Genomic DNA, 15,595 nt, shown 5'->3' on the forward strand with positions numbered 1-15,595 from the left:
TAACAACATACTAGAAACATGCTAAAACATGCTAGCAAACATTAGCTAAGTGCTAAAGCATGCTATTACTGCAATTAAATAGGAATTTGCTGTAACTCAGGCATGGAATGTCCAATCTGCCCCAAACTTCACGCGTTTGATAAGAGTCATGGCCTGAACACATCTACATGACAATTTTCAGTTATAGTAATAGCGCCACCTACTGGCAACCGGAAGTGACATGTTTAACACTGTGATGCAGTACTAGCAACATATTAAATATGCCATTGAGTTATATACATGTTAGAAACATGTTAAAACATGCTAGCAATTCTTAGCTAAGTGCTAAAGCACGCTAATGCAATGAAACAGGAAGTTGGTGTTACTGAAGAAGTCAATGTCCAATCTGCCCCAAACTTCACACGCTTGATAAGAGTCCTGCCCTGAACACATCTACATGACAATTATAAGTTATAGTAATAGCGCCACCTACTGTCGACAGGAAGTGACACGTTTTACACTGTGATGCATTACTAGCGACATATTTAATATGACGTTGAGTTCTAAACATGCTAGAAACATGCTAAAACATGCTAGCAACACTTATCTGAGTGATAACGCATGCTATTATCCCCATAATAAAGGACATTTTTGTAACTGACTGACATACTCCTCCTATTTTTACCTAAATAAATGCACATTGCCCACCGTGCTCTGTCTTCCTAAAGCCACCGGCTGGCGGTGCCACGGGTGCGAGGGCCCTTTCATCGCTGCTTGCAGCTTTAATTTATTATTATTCTTCTTCTTCATTATTATTATTATTATTTTACTACCTTTTGGGCACTTTTGGGGGCCTTAACGTGCTCAAAAACTCTTGAAACTTTGCACAAATGTCAGAACCCGCGGCCATTAGGGCCGCGCTGAAGCTGGGACCCGGGCGTGGTAGGGGGGCTCGGCAGCGCCCCCTGGAATGGGATTCAAAAACATGTCCATATATCAAACACGCTTGCATGTAATAATATGAAACTCGGTACACATATAGATCTCATCGGGCTGAACAACTTTTGTGCTCTAAGTTTTACGCCAGTCCAACAGGAAGTCGGCTATTATGGGCTGTATGGAAACGCATGTTCTGGCATTTGAAACACTTCTCCCAGAGAATTCATCCGATGACCACGAAACTCGGTGTGCTTGAAGTCAAGACATGGAGGATGCTAAATTGCGGACGGATTTTTGATATCTCGAACGGTTTGGCCGTGGCGAGGAAACGAATTTATGATTAAAAAAGGATGCATAAAGTGTGTTATAACTTAGTTATAGTTTTACCTACAGTTACAAAACTCAGCGTGTATATTGATATTATCAAGCCGAACATCTTTCTAATTTACAGTCATTAGCTCAGACCAACAGAAAGTCAGATATTGTGGTTTGAATGTGAATTGTGTCTCTCTCTGTCTCTCTGCTATTCTGTGTGTGTGTGTCTGTCTGTGTGGGGTGGGGAGGGGAGGGGGATCTGTGTATGTGTGTGTGTGTGAGGAGGGGGGCTAGTTTAGTTTAACCCTTTCTCTGCTGTGTGCAAAATCTCGGGCACTTTTGGGGCCCTTAACGTGCTCGAAAACTCTTGAAATTTTGCACACAGGTTAGAACCCGCGGCCGGGCTGAAGCTGGTACCCGGGTGTGGCAGGGGGGCTCGACAGCTCCCCCTGGAATGGGATTCAAACACTTGTCCGTATATCAAACACGCTTGCATGTAATAATATGAAACTCGGTACACATTTAGATCTCATCGGGCCGAACAACTTTCGTGCTCTAAGTTTTACGCCAGCCCAACAGGAAGTCGGCTATTGTGGGTGGTATGAAAACGCATGCCCCTGGAATTTGAAACACTCTTTCTAAAAAAATTCATCCAATCGCAACCAAACTCGGTCAGCATGACGTCAAGACATTGAGGATACTAAATTGCTGACGGATTTTTGATATCTCGAACCGTTTGGCTGTGGCGAGGAAACGAAATTATGGCGAGAAAAGAGAAACACGATGTGTTATAACGTCTTCATACATTAATTGATCTTGATGAAACTTCAGTAGCGTGTTTGTTGTAAGAGAGCGATCACATGGATGTAACTAATGTGAGTCAAAGTTATAGCGCCACCAACTGGCAGCAGGAAGTGTGTTACTTTTGACAAAAGTGGGGGGGTTAGTTTTACCTACAGTCACAAAACTTGGTATGTATATTGTGCACATCGAGCCGGACAACTTTCTGATTTACAGTCATTAGCTCCGACCAACAGGAAGTCAGATATTTTGGTTTGAATGTGGTTTTGTCTCTCTCTGCCTCTCTCTGACAGAGTTCCCCCAGCCATTCTGTGTGTGTGTGTGTGTGTGTGTGTGTGTGTGTGTGTGTGTGTGTGTGTGTGTGTGTGTGTGTGTGTGTGTGTGTGTGTGTGTGTGTGTGTGTGTGTGTGTGTGTGTGTGTGTCTGTGTGGGGAGGGGAGGGAGGGCACACACACACACATAGACAGCCCCCCTGTGTGTGTCTGTGTGGGGAGGGGAGGGAGGGCACACACACAGACAGCCCCCCCTGTCTCTGTGTGTGTGGGGAGGGGGGCAGAAAGACTATTAAAACTAGGTATATTGTGCCATCTAGTGTTTTATACTATGTATACATGTGTTTTTTCTTTTAAACAAGTGTTTTAAAGTACAGTAATTTCAATGAATATATATACCACACTTCATAGGAATTTTCGGTGTTGTGTACTTACAATGGCTGCTGATTTCATGTGGCCGTTAAGTCCATGAGACTGTAGGGTGTCTTATTTTTCATTTTAGGTTTCAGAAGGGTGCTCACGCATACTTTGTGGTTGATATGTGCCCTCGATGCGCACTTTTGCAGAACCCACACTGATGCAAGCTCTAAAGCAGACTTCTTCTCGACAGTCAAAGCGGAGTTACGTTATTGCCCGTCGTGCACAGGAACCCTAAAGGCACCGGGGTGGCGGTTTATATATATATATATATATATATATATATATATATATATATATATATATATATATATATATAAATATAGCTGCAAGCAGCGATGGAGGGCCCAAGCCGGTGGCACCGCCACCTCGGTGCCTTTAGTGCAACTAAAGGCACCGGGGTGGCGGTGCCACCGGCTTGGGCCCGTAATCGCTGCTTGCAGCTATATTTTTATTTATTTTTTTATTTAAACATAAATCTGAAGCTAAATCGTTTTCTTTAATAAAAGAAAAGGCTACAACACGTAGGCCTATTAGAATACAGTACAGAGAAATGTAATGTCGGAGCGGGATTTGAGTGAACGCCGTCTTACCGGTGAGCATGTGGGGGGAGAGGTACCAAATTTTCAGTAGTAGCGCGTTACACTACTTTTTACCCGAAAAAGTAGTTACGTTACTGTAACGCGTTACATACAACACTGTATATAATCAAGTTTTAGTTTAAACTCTGGACCAGTAGGTGACACTGACCTTGTAGCGATCCTCCTCAGCAGCCAGCTGCATTCGCAGGCCCTCATTGGTTTTCATCTGCTCCCTTAGCTTCACCTCCATCTTTGTGAGTTCATCGTTTATCATGCTGCACCGCTCTCTCTCCTCCTGCAGGGGGGTAAACGAAATACTTTAGTATATCAAACAGATCCAGTAAGTCAGAGACAAAAAAGAAAAAAGAAAAACTTACACTAAGCAGCTGTTTGCATTTCCTGTATTTGTCATTTTTGTCTGGCTCCTTGCTTGCACTTCTCAGCCTGCCGTGAATGATGGCATCTAGCACAGCATCTGAAGTACCTGGACTTCCTGTTAGCGGTCCAGAGAACACAACAGAATGTCCATACAATGTCCCCAGACATCCTAAAAACATGGAATTTCTAGTTTGTATCGCTTAGTTTGAACTTACCTGGTGCAGATGCCTCTGGACTGGCAGACAAAGGTTCAGACCCTGGACTTCTCTTCACCTGAGCAAAACACAAAGGTTGGTCTACTTTAAGAACTAGCAAACCACTAAAAACTCAAAACACAAGACTCTGCAGGTGGTATAGCTATATTTATTATTATTTTTCTTACGACTATTCGGGCACTTTTGGGTCTCTTAACGTGCTCGAAAACTCTTGAAACTTTGCACACGGGTCAGAACCCGCGGCCATTAGAGCCGGACTGAAGCTGGTACCCGAGCGTGGCAGGGGGGCTCGACAGCGCCCCCTGGAACGCGGTCCGAAAACTTGGTCCATAAATCAAACACGCTTGCGTGGAATAATATGAAACTCGGTACACTTATAGATCTCATCGGTTCATATATCCTTCGTGCTCTGACTTTTTACCCCAGCCCAACAGGAAGTCGGCTATTTGGCGTAGTTTAAAAAACACATGCAATGGAATTTAAAATACTCCTCCTAGAAAATTCAACCAATCACCACGAAACTCGGTGTGCATGAAGTCAAGACATGGAGGATGAAAAATTGCCAGGGGATTTTTGATATCTCGAACGGTTTGGCCGTGGCGAGGAAACGAATTTATGGCGAATATTGGAAACAGGAAGTGTGTTATAACATCCTCATACATTAATTGATCTGGATGAAACTTCAGCAGTGTGTTCGCTGTAAGAGGCCGATCACATGGATGTGACTATTGTGAGTCAAAGTTATAGCGCCACCAACTGGCAGCAGGAAGTGTGTCACTTTCAAAATGCTTTAAAATCACCCTCTTATTTTTACCCGATTTGCTTCAAACTTTATGTGTATAATGTAAACACACGGCAGATGTAGACCTGTGAAAGGATTATTGATATCTTAAATACTGTTGCCATGGCAACGCATCAAACTTTAATATTCTTTTTTAAAGTTTTTGAGACTCTTAACATGCTTGAAATTGCATGACACTCGACAGACACTTTACATTTATTGCCTAGTACACTTGTGCAAAGTTTCAGAAACGGGCGTGGTAAGGGGCTCAGTAGCGCCACCTTTAGTCAAAAATGGGGTATTAGTTTTACCTACAGTAACAAAAATCGGTATTTATATTTATCTCCCCGAGCCGGACAACTTTCTAATTTACAGTCATTAGCTCCGACCAACAGGAAGTCAGATATTTTGGTTTGAATGTGATTTGATGGGAATTTTGCCAGTCTCTCTCAGGGCCCTATTTTAACGATCTGAAACGCAAGTGTCAAAGTGCAAAGCGCAAGTAACTTTGTGGGCGGATCCCGGCGCTGTTGCTATTTTCCCAGCGGGATAAATGCCTCTTGTGCTTGACGCAAATGTAAAAGGGGTTGGTCTGAAGTAGCTTTATTATTAATAGGTGTGGTTTGGGCGTAACGTGAAATAAACCAATCAGAGCGTCCTCTCACATTCCCTTTAAGAGCAGGCGCGCTTGTTCCATGGCGGATTGCTATTATAACGGCGGATTTGCCGGCGCACGCCAGGAGTAGTTCACAGCCGAGGAGACCGACGTTCTCGTCAGGGCTGTAAAACACAGAGAAGTGACATTGGGGATGATGGGAGAAACCCACCCAAATTAGGTTCGGTTAAACAGGCGTATAATTTGGGTAAATGTGTAGCCTAATCTAGATTTTTTTTTTTTTTTTATCTAGATAGATCTTTTTCACATCTTCACGGACACAACAATGATTTCCCTCGTGTGTTAATATTTTTCCTTGTAATAATGTATGATTTGCAAAAATGAAAACTGCTGCATCTTTTTATATTAGAGAATCAAAGTGGATGCGCGTTAACATTATGGCCAAGCACGCGCCCTTAAAATACCATATCACTAACGCGCAACGCGCCACTGTCTTTAGACTGTTTTTTTCCTGGTCAATGGCGCAATTGCTTTCTAAAACTGGAAAATAGCACCATGGAAGTTTTGCGCCGGAACACGCCTTCTCTTTGCGCTGAACCGCCCCCGCGAGCGCAAGTTCATTCCCTAATTTACCGACGTGCGTCTGTGGAGGGAAAAGTCCGCTGTGCGCGGGTGCAAAATAGGAATGATACATGCGTCGGTGTTCAAAGTCAATTGCGCTGGGTGCAAGATAGGGCCCTCAGTGTCTGTGTGTGTGAGAGAGGAGGGGGGGCTTTATTTTAACCCTTTCTCTGCTGTGTGGGACTTCTCGGGCACTTTTGGGGCCCTTAACGTGCTCGAAAACTCTTGAAACTTTGCACACAGGTCAGAACCTGCGGCCATCAGGGCCGGGCTGAAGCTGGTACCCGGGCGTGGCAGGGGGGCTCAACAGCGCCCCCTTTAACGGGGTCCGAAAACTTGGTCCATATATCAAACACGCTTGCATGTAATAATATGAAACTCGGTACACATATAGATCTCATCGGGCCGAACAACTTTCGTGCTCTAAGTTTTACGCCAGTCCAACAGGAAGTCGGCTATTATGGGTTGTATGAAAACGCACGCCCCTGGAATTTTATATACTCCTCCTAGAAAATTCTTCCGATCGCCACCAAACTCAGTCAACATGAAGTCAAGACATGGAGGATGCTAAATTGCGGACGGATTTTTGATATCTCGAACGGTTTGGCCGTGGCGAGGAAACGAATTTATGGCGAGAAAAGAGAAACACGATGTGTTATAACGTCTTCATACATTAATTGATCTTGATGAAACTTCAGCAGTGTGTTCGCTGTAAGAGGCCCATCACATAGATATAACTAATGTGAGTCAAAGTTATAGCGCCACCAACTGGCAGCAAGAAGTGTGTTACTTTCAAGATGCTTTTGACAAAAGTGGGGGGTTAGTTTTACCTACAGTAACAAAACTCAGAATGTATTTTGTGCACATCGAGCCGGACAACTTTCTCATGTACAGTCATTAGCTCCGACCAACAGGAAGTCAGATATTTTGGTTTGAATGTGGTTTTGTCTCTCTCTGCCAGAGTTCCCCCTGCCATTCTGTGTGTGTGAGTGAGTGTGTGTGTGTGTGTGGAGAGGGGAGGGCACACACACAGACAGTCCCCCAGTGATGCGCGGGTTGATCCAAAATGAGCGGGTGCCTGCGGTCACCCGCGGATACCCGCGGTTATTTTTAATGATATTCGGGTCGCGGTCGGTCGGGTCGTTTGAAATAAAGATGCCAATTAAACCTTTGTAATTTATATAGTACTAGACACAATAATGTTCTATGAAATACATAGGTCTACACTTTATTGGCTGAATAACTGCGCGAGGATGACGCACGAGCTCAGTCTGCAGCAGAGATGACAGCGGGAAATCCTTATTTACCTGAATGTTGAGCGCGTTATTAACTTTTGAATAAAAGCTGACGCGGGACAAAATGCCCGATTTCCCAACACGTTGAACTGAGCAATGCCATTGTGCCATTTTAATAGGCTACTTTTAAACGCATATAGCTCAGTAATGTCAGTTTTATGTATTTGCTGAGAGGGGGCGGGATTTTTGTTGGGAAAGTCCGGGGAGAGAAGCACACTTCGATTAGACTGGATAAACACATGCAGCATCTTAATTGTTAAGAAAATGAAACGAAATAAATGAATAAATCAAGCCTTTATACAAAACACTAGGGGATATCATACAGCATTCAGAAAAATGCGCACCCCTAGTTCCTCCGTCTATGGCCCATGACGCGATGAGCATTTACTAGCTACTTTAAAATAACGCGGGTCAGGAACAGTGATGGGAATAACGGCGTTATAAATAAACGGCGTTACTAACGGCGTTATTTTTTTCAGTAACGAGTAATCTAACTAATTACTGTTTCCTCCGTAATAACGCAGTTACCGTTACTGACAATAAAATGCGCCGTTACTATAATTGAGTTCACTGATGCGGTTTTCATCCGATCGGGCTCTTTTCTCCGCCATAGGAACTGCAAACTCTTTTCTCTGGTGTGTGTGTGTGTGTTTCGAGGCGCCGGACTGGACAAAAGCGAAGAGAACGTCGTCAGTTCGCGAGAGAGGCCGGAGTGTGTCCATCCGAGAGCGCGCTCGACAGTTCGCGAGAGAGACCGAGTAGGCCTATGTCCGAGCGTAATATAGTTTATCATCTGCAACGTTTTAATTAGTTTACATGGTTATAAAATAAAACTCCAAAATAACCTGCAGGGAACGTTCAAAGAAAACATCTTTGTTTGACCGGTTGTGAACACGTGCGGCAAACACGACTAGAATTTGGCTTAAATAACCTCTGATGATGACGTTCTCTGTAGGTTATACAAATAAACCCCCAAAATATTAGATTTTATTATTATTATTGTTATTTATGTTGGTATTGTTCAATATTATATTGAGAACACTTTTAGTTAAACTGTTTACATCTGTGAGGAAGAAAATACTTCAAGTAGGCTAGAATGTCTACCAGTTGTAAGTTTTATCATTTTAATTTGCACTACAAAGAGTGTATGTGTATGTATATTTTTTTATTACTTATTTTTGGTACATTTCTTAAGAAGCATACCGGTAATTTATTTTTGGATTTGTTGGCCAGTTGTGGTCTGTGCAATAAATATTAAAAGTTCTAAACCATCAATGTTTTATAATAATAATTTGTTCTAGTGTCCATTTCATGCATTTAACATATTTAATATTGGGGGTATCCAAGATATTTCACATATTTAAATTTTTCTTTCTTATTTAAAGTTTTTTTTCAATAGTTACTTTGCCTGGTAATTAGTTACTTTTGTAATGATATAACTCAGTTACTAACTGAGTTACTTTTTGTGAGAAGTAACTAGTAACTATAACTAATTACTTTTTTTAAGTAACTTGACCAACACTGGTCAGGAAGCGGGTCGGGTACAATATTTTCTTTCTTTTTTTTTGCGGTCCGAGTTGCGGGCGGGTTAGTTGAAAACGTCGGTCGGGTGCGGGTTGTTTATACATTGACCCGCGCATCACTGCAGCCCCCCCCTGTCTGTGTGTGTGGGGAGGGGGGCAGAAAGACTCTATTAATAATAGGTATATTGTGCCATCTAGTGTTTTATACTATGTATATGTGTTTTTTTATATATATAAATATAGCTGCAAGCAGCGATGGAGGGCCCAAGCCGGTGGCACCGCCACCTCGGTGCCTTTAGTTGCACTAAAGGCACCGAGGTGGCGGTGCCACCGGCTTGGGCCCTCCATCGCTGCTTGCAGCTATATTTATTATTATTTTTCTTACGACTATTCGGGCACTTTTGGGTCTCTTAACGTGCTCAAAAACTCTTGAAACTTTGCACACGGGTCAGAACCCACGGCCATTAGAGCCGGACTGAAGCTGGTACCCGGGCGTGGCAGGGGGGCTCGACAGCGCCCCCTGGAACGGGGTCCGAAAACTTGGTCCATAAATCAAACACGCTTGCATGAAATAATATGAAACTCGGTACACTTATAGATCTCATCGGTTCATATATCCTTCATGCTCTGACTTTTTACCCCAGCCCAACAGGAAGTCGGCTATTTGGGGTAGTTAGAAAAACGCATTCAATGGAATTTAAAATACTCCTCCTAGACGATTCAACCAATCGCCACGAAACTCGGTGTGCATGAAGTCAAGACATGGAGGATGATAAATTGCGAGGGGATTTTTGATATCTCGAACGGTTTGGCCGTGGCGAGGAAACGAATTTATGGCGAATATTGGAAACAGGAAGTGTGTTATAACATCCTCATACATTAACTGATCTTGATGAAACTTCAGCAGTGTGTTCGCTGTAAGAGGCCGATCACATGGATGTGACTATTGTGAGTCAAAGTTATAGCGCCACCAACTGGCAGCAGGAAGTGTGTCACTTTCAAAATGCTTTGAATTCACCCTCTTATTTTTACCCGATTTGCTTCAAACTTAATCTGTATAATGTAAACACACGGCAGATGTAGACCTGTGAAAGGATTATTGATATCTTTAATACTGTCGCCATGGCAACGCTTTAAACTTTTATATTCTTTTTGGATGCATTTGAGGCTCTTAACATACTTCAAATTGCATGAAACTCAACATGCATATCACATTTATTGTCTAATAGACATGTGCAAAGTTTCAGAAACGGGCGTGGTAAGGGGCTCAGTAGCGCCACCTTTAGTCAAAAATGGGGTATTAGTTTTACCTACAGTAACAAAAATTGGTATTTATATTTATCTCCCCGAGCCGGACAACTTTCTAATTTACAGTCATTAGCTCCGACCAACAGGAAGTCAGATATTTTGGTTTGAATGTGATTTTATGGGAATTTTGCCAGTCTCTCTCAGTGTCTGTGTGTGTGAGAGAGGAGGGGGGCTTTATTTTAACCCTTTCTCTGCTGTGTGGGACTTCTTGGGCACTTTTGGGGCCCTTAACGTGCTCGAAAACTCTTGAAACTTTGCACACAGGTCAGAACCTGCGGCCATCAGGGCGGGGCTGAAGCTGGTACCCGGGCGTGGCAGGGGGGCTCGACAGCGCCCCCTTTAACGGGGTCCGAAAACTTGGTCCATATATCAAACGCGCTTGCATGTAATAATATGAAACTCGGTACCAGAGGTGTCAAAAGTATTCACATTCATTACTCAAGTAGAAGTACAGATACTAGGGTTTAAAATTACTTCTGTAGAAGTTGAAGTATCAACTCAAGCTTTTTACTCAAGTAAAAGTGTAAAAGTACTGGATTTTAAAACTACTTAAAGTATAAAAGTAAAAGTAATGCAAGGCAAAAAATGCCATTAAGGACAAAAGCCAAAGGGGCCTATAGTGCATCCCCTAAAAAAATTCTAAGGCCATAATGACTATAATGTTATATCTATTAAAATGTAAATGTTGAAAAACTTGTGAGGCACTAGGCTATAGCTGTATAACAGGTATACCTGTTTCAGCCACATATACTGTAAGGATTTCGGATATTGCCATCTTTGTGGGGATATTTTGACACTATAATGGTTGCGCGCGCGCGCGCACACACACACACACTCTCTCTCTCTCTCTCTCTCTCTCTCTCTCTCTCTCTCACACACACACACACACACACACACACTCTCTCTCTCTCTCTCTCTCACACACACACACACACACACTCTCTCTCTCTCTCTCTCACACACACACACACACACACGCACACACTCTCTCTCTCCTCTCTCTCACACACACACGCGCGCACGCACACACACACTAACGATTTTGTTTGCCACTTATCCCGCGATTGTCATACAGTAGGCAATATTGTAAAAACGGCTGTCCCCAAAGCAATATTTGACGCGATTTGCTCCGTATTCTTGAGCACAAAACTGTTGATTCATTTCTACCTCGCTTACCGCATCTACAGTAACCAAATGTAACAACAGCGCGCCGCGCGGACAGCCTCTCACAAGTTAGAAAGAAAACACAAAGCCAATCAGTTCAGCGATGTGTGTTCAGGAGGCGGGACTCAGATCTATTGTATAATTGGCCATTTTTTTGAACGACGACAAGCCAGAATGAAAACAAGCGGGAATGAAAACAAGCAGAAATGAAATAGGAGTAACCAGGCTATTTTTAAAAAGTAAGGAGTAGAAAGTACAGATAATTGCGTGAAAATGTAAGGAGTAGAAGTAAAAAGTCGGCTGAAAAATAATTACTCAAGTAAAGTATAGATACCCAAAATTTCTACTTAAGTAATGTAACGAAGTATTTGTACTTCGTTACTTGACACCTCTGCTCGGTACACATATAGATCTCATCGGGCCGAACAACTTTCGTGCTCTAAGTTTTACGCCAGCCCAACAGGAAGTCGGCTATTATGGGTTGTATGAAAACGCACGCCCCTGGAATTTTATATACTCCTCCAAGAAATTTAATTTGATCTTCACCAAACTCGGTCAGCATGAAGTCAAGACATTGAGGATGCTAAATTGCGGATGGCTTTTTGATATCTCGAACGGTTTGGCCGTGGCGAGGAAACAAATTTATGGCGAGAAAAGAGAAACACGATGTGTTATAACGTCTTCATACATTAATTGATCTTGATGAAACTTCAGCATTGTGCTCGCTGTAAGAGGCCCATCACATGGATGTGACTATTGTGAGTCAAAGTTATAGCGCCACCAACTGGCAGCAAGAAGCGTGTTACTTTCAAGATGCTTTTGACAAAAGTGGGGGGTTAGTTTTACCTACAGTAACAAAACTTGGTATGTATATTGTGCACATCGAGCCGGACAACTTTCTAATTTACAGTCGTTAGCCTTGACCAACAGGAAGTCAGATATTTTGGTTTGAATGTGGTTTTGTCTCTCTCTGCCTCTCTCTGCCAGAGTTCCCCCTGCCATTCTGTGTGTGTGAGTGAGTGTGTGTGTGTGTGTGGAGAGGGGAGGGCACACACAAAGACAGCCCCCCCCCCCCCCCCATTGTGTGTGTCTGTGTGGGGAGGGGAGGGAGGGCACACACACAGACAGCCCCCCCTGTCTGTGTGTGTGGGGAGGTGGGCAGAAAGACTCTATTAAAAATAGGTATATTGTGCCATCTAGTGTTTTATACTATGTATATGTGTTTTTTTCTTTTAAACAAGTGTTTTAAAGTACAGTAATTTCAATGAATATATATACCACACTTCATAGGAATTTTCGGTGTTGTGTACTTACAATGGCTGCTGATTTTATGTGTCCGTTAAGTCCATGAGACTGTAGGGTGTCTAATTTTTCATTTTAGGTTTCAGAAGGGTGTTCACGCATACTTTGTGGTTGATATGTGCCCTCGATGCGCACTTTTGCAGAACCCACACTGATGCAAGCTCTAAAGCAGACTTCTTCTCGACAGTCAAAGCGGAGTTACGTTATTGCCCGTTGTGCACAGGAACCCTAAAGGCACCGGGGTGGCGGTTTTTATATATATATATATATATATATATATATATATATATATATATATATATATATATATATATATATATATATATATAAATAAATATAGCTGCAAGCAGCGATGGAGGGCCCAAGCCGGTGGCACCGCCACCTCGGTGCCTTTAGTGTAACTAAAGGCACCGGGGTGGCACCGCCACCGGCTTGGGCCCGTAATCGCTGCTTGCAGCTATATTTAGGGCCCAAGCCTTGAAAAGGCGAAGGCCCTATTGTTTTTCTTCGGATTATTATTATTAGGGCCCAAGCCTTGTTCTTAGGATTATTTATTCTTCTTCTTCTTCTTCTTCTTCTTCTTTATTATTATTATTATTTTACTACCTTTTGGGCACTTTTGGGGGCCTTATCGTGCTCAAAAACTCTTGAAACTTTGCACAAATGTCAGAACCTGCGGCCATTAGAGCCGCGCTGAAGCTGGGACCCGGGCGTGGCAGGGGGGCTCGGCAGCGCCCCCTGGAATGGGATTCAAAAACATGTCCATATCTCAAACACGCTTGCATGTAATAATATGAAACTCGGTACACATATAGATCTCATCGGGCCGAACAACTTTCGTGCTCTAAGTTTTACGCCAGTCCAACAGGAAGTCGGCTATTATGGGCTGTATGGAAACGCATGTTCTGGCATTTGAAACACTTCTCCCAGAGAATTCATCCGATGACCACGAAACTCGGTGTGCATGAAGTCAAGACATGGAGGATGCTAAATTGCGGACGGATTTTTGATATCTCGAACGGTTTGGCCGTGGCGAGGAAACGAATTTATGATTAAAAAAGGATGCATAAAGTGTGTTATAACTTAGTTATAGTTTTACCTACAGTTACAAAACTCAGCGCGTGTATTGATCTTATCAAGCCAAACAACTTTCTAATTTACAGTCATTAGCTCCGACCAACAGAAAGTCAGATATTGTGGTTTCAATGTGAATTGTGTCTCTCTCTGTCTCTCTGGCATTCTGTGTGTGTGTGTCTGTCTGTGTGGGGTGGGGAGGGGAGGGGGGATCTGTGTATGTGAGTGTGTGTGAGGAGGGGGGCTAGTTTAGTTTAACCCTGTCTCTGCTGTGTGCAAAATCTCGGGCACTTTAGGGATGCAACGATACCATTTTTTCAGAATCGATCCGATCCGATACCAAACATTCTGAGTATCGACCGATACCGATACCAATCCGATACCAGCACAGTTTTTTATTTTTAATCAAGTAGAATTTCTATAACTCTGTGTGTTGAACTGATAGTCACTCTTTGTATTGTTGTAAAATACATTCATGAAAAACAAGATAACAAAAATCAAAAAGATTAATTATTTTATATATAGCCTAGGCCTACTATAAAATTGAGACATGTTTTAAATTTATAGCACAGCGGTTTAATGAGGCAGCAACATATGATAGATAGGACAGAACTAGAAATAATCGTTCATTGCGTCGCTGTATTATGATATGAAAGGCTCCAGTACAGTGCGGCACACAGCGCTTATGCGCATCGCGAGCGCAGAATGATGCGCATGAAGCAACACGAGTCACAGCGCGCAGCGCGTCGATTCCGCATTGAAAAGTTCAAATCACAAAGGAAAGGCATATTGATGCGTAGTGTATTATACAGTATCTATCCATCTATGCAATAGTTTCTTTAAACAGAGCATTTTCTTTAAACAGTTTTAAATGTCAGTTACTCTGCGCGTGAAGAACAATTATAATGCTCTGACTCTACTCCAGTGTTGTGAGAGACACCCGGTAGAAAGTAACGTTAACATGATTAAGGTACAGCAATAAAGTCCAGCAAGATAAAGTTGTTTAATGCAAAACCATAGCCCTTTATCTACAGATCAAGTATAATTATAGTAACTTTGAATCATCTTGGAGAGAGTTTTTCATCGTGTTGACTCGTAACCGAACGTGACGCACTGCTTGATGCTGAATGGAGAATGACTGACAGCCGCAGCGGAGGGAAAAGTGAACGTGATCTTGAATTTAATGACTTAAATATTAATTTCTATCTCACATTATACTATATAATGGCTTCCGAACACTTATAATATAGTGCACGACAACTTTATGGTGCTTTATAATGTTTTTGTGCCTTTTGTGGGGCTTAACAATAGCACAGAATAGTATACGCACAATATCGGATTTGGATCGGCCTCGTCTGACCGATACCCGATCTGGCAAAAATGGCAATATCGGAGCCGATACCGATACTGAATATCGGATCGATGCATCCCTAACTTTTGGGGCCCTTAACGTGCTCGAAAACTCTTGAAATTTTGCACAGAGGTCAGAACCCGCGGCTGAAGCTGGTACCCGGGCGTGGCAGGGGGGCTCGACAGCGCCCCCTGGAATGGGATTCAAACACTTGTCCGTATATATCAAACACGCTTGCATGTAATAATATGAAACTCGGTACACATTTAGATCTCATCGGGCCGAACAACTTTCGTGCTCTAAGTTTTACGCCAGCCCAACAGGAAGTCGGCTATTGTGGGTGGTATGAAAACGCATGCCCCTGGAATTTGAAACACTCTTTCTAGAAAATTCATCCAATCGCAACCAAACTCGGTCAGCATGACGTCAAGACATTGAGGATACTAAATTGCTGACGGATTTTTGATATCTCGAACAGTTTGGCCGTGGTGAGGAAACGAAATTATGGCGAGAAAAGAGAAACACGATGTGTTATAACGTCTTCATACATTAATTGATCTTGATGAAACTTCAGTAGCGTGTTTGTTGTAAGAGAGCGATCACATGGATGTAACTAATGTGAGTCAAAGTTATAGCGCCACCAACTGGCAGCAGGAAGTGTTA

The 15,595-nt window shown here is 42.8% G+C and overlaps 1 protein-coding gene across 1 annotated transcript in view; it reads right to left on the reverse strand.

Moving 5' to 3' along the window:
• Nucleotides 1-3,192: 3,192 nt before the first annotated feature.
• The window catches only part of LOC307007846 (uncharacterized protein), a 48,173-nt gene continuing 35,770 nt past the window's right edge, over nt 3,193-15,595 (reverse strand). Inside the window, exons 5-7 of the mRNA XM_079630223.1 lie at nt 3,898-3,955; nt 3,682-3,797; nt 3,193-3,599 (exon numbers count right to left, since the gene is read on the reverse strand). Of these exons, the coding sequence (XP_079486349.1) occupies nt 3,444-3,599; nt 3,682-3,797; nt 3,898-3,955 (330 nt within the window). The 3' untranslated portion in view covers nt 3,193-3,443. The remainder of the gene's footprint in view (nt 3,600-3,681; nt 3,798-3,897; nt 3,956-15,595) is intronic.

This window comes from Phoxinus phoxinus (genome assembly GCF_949152265.1).
Source record: "Phoxinus phoxinus genome assembly, chromosome: 12".
Taxonomy (NCBI): Eukaryota; Metazoa; Chordata; class Actinopteri; order Cypriniformes; family Leuciscidae; genus Phoxinus; species Phoxinus phoxinus.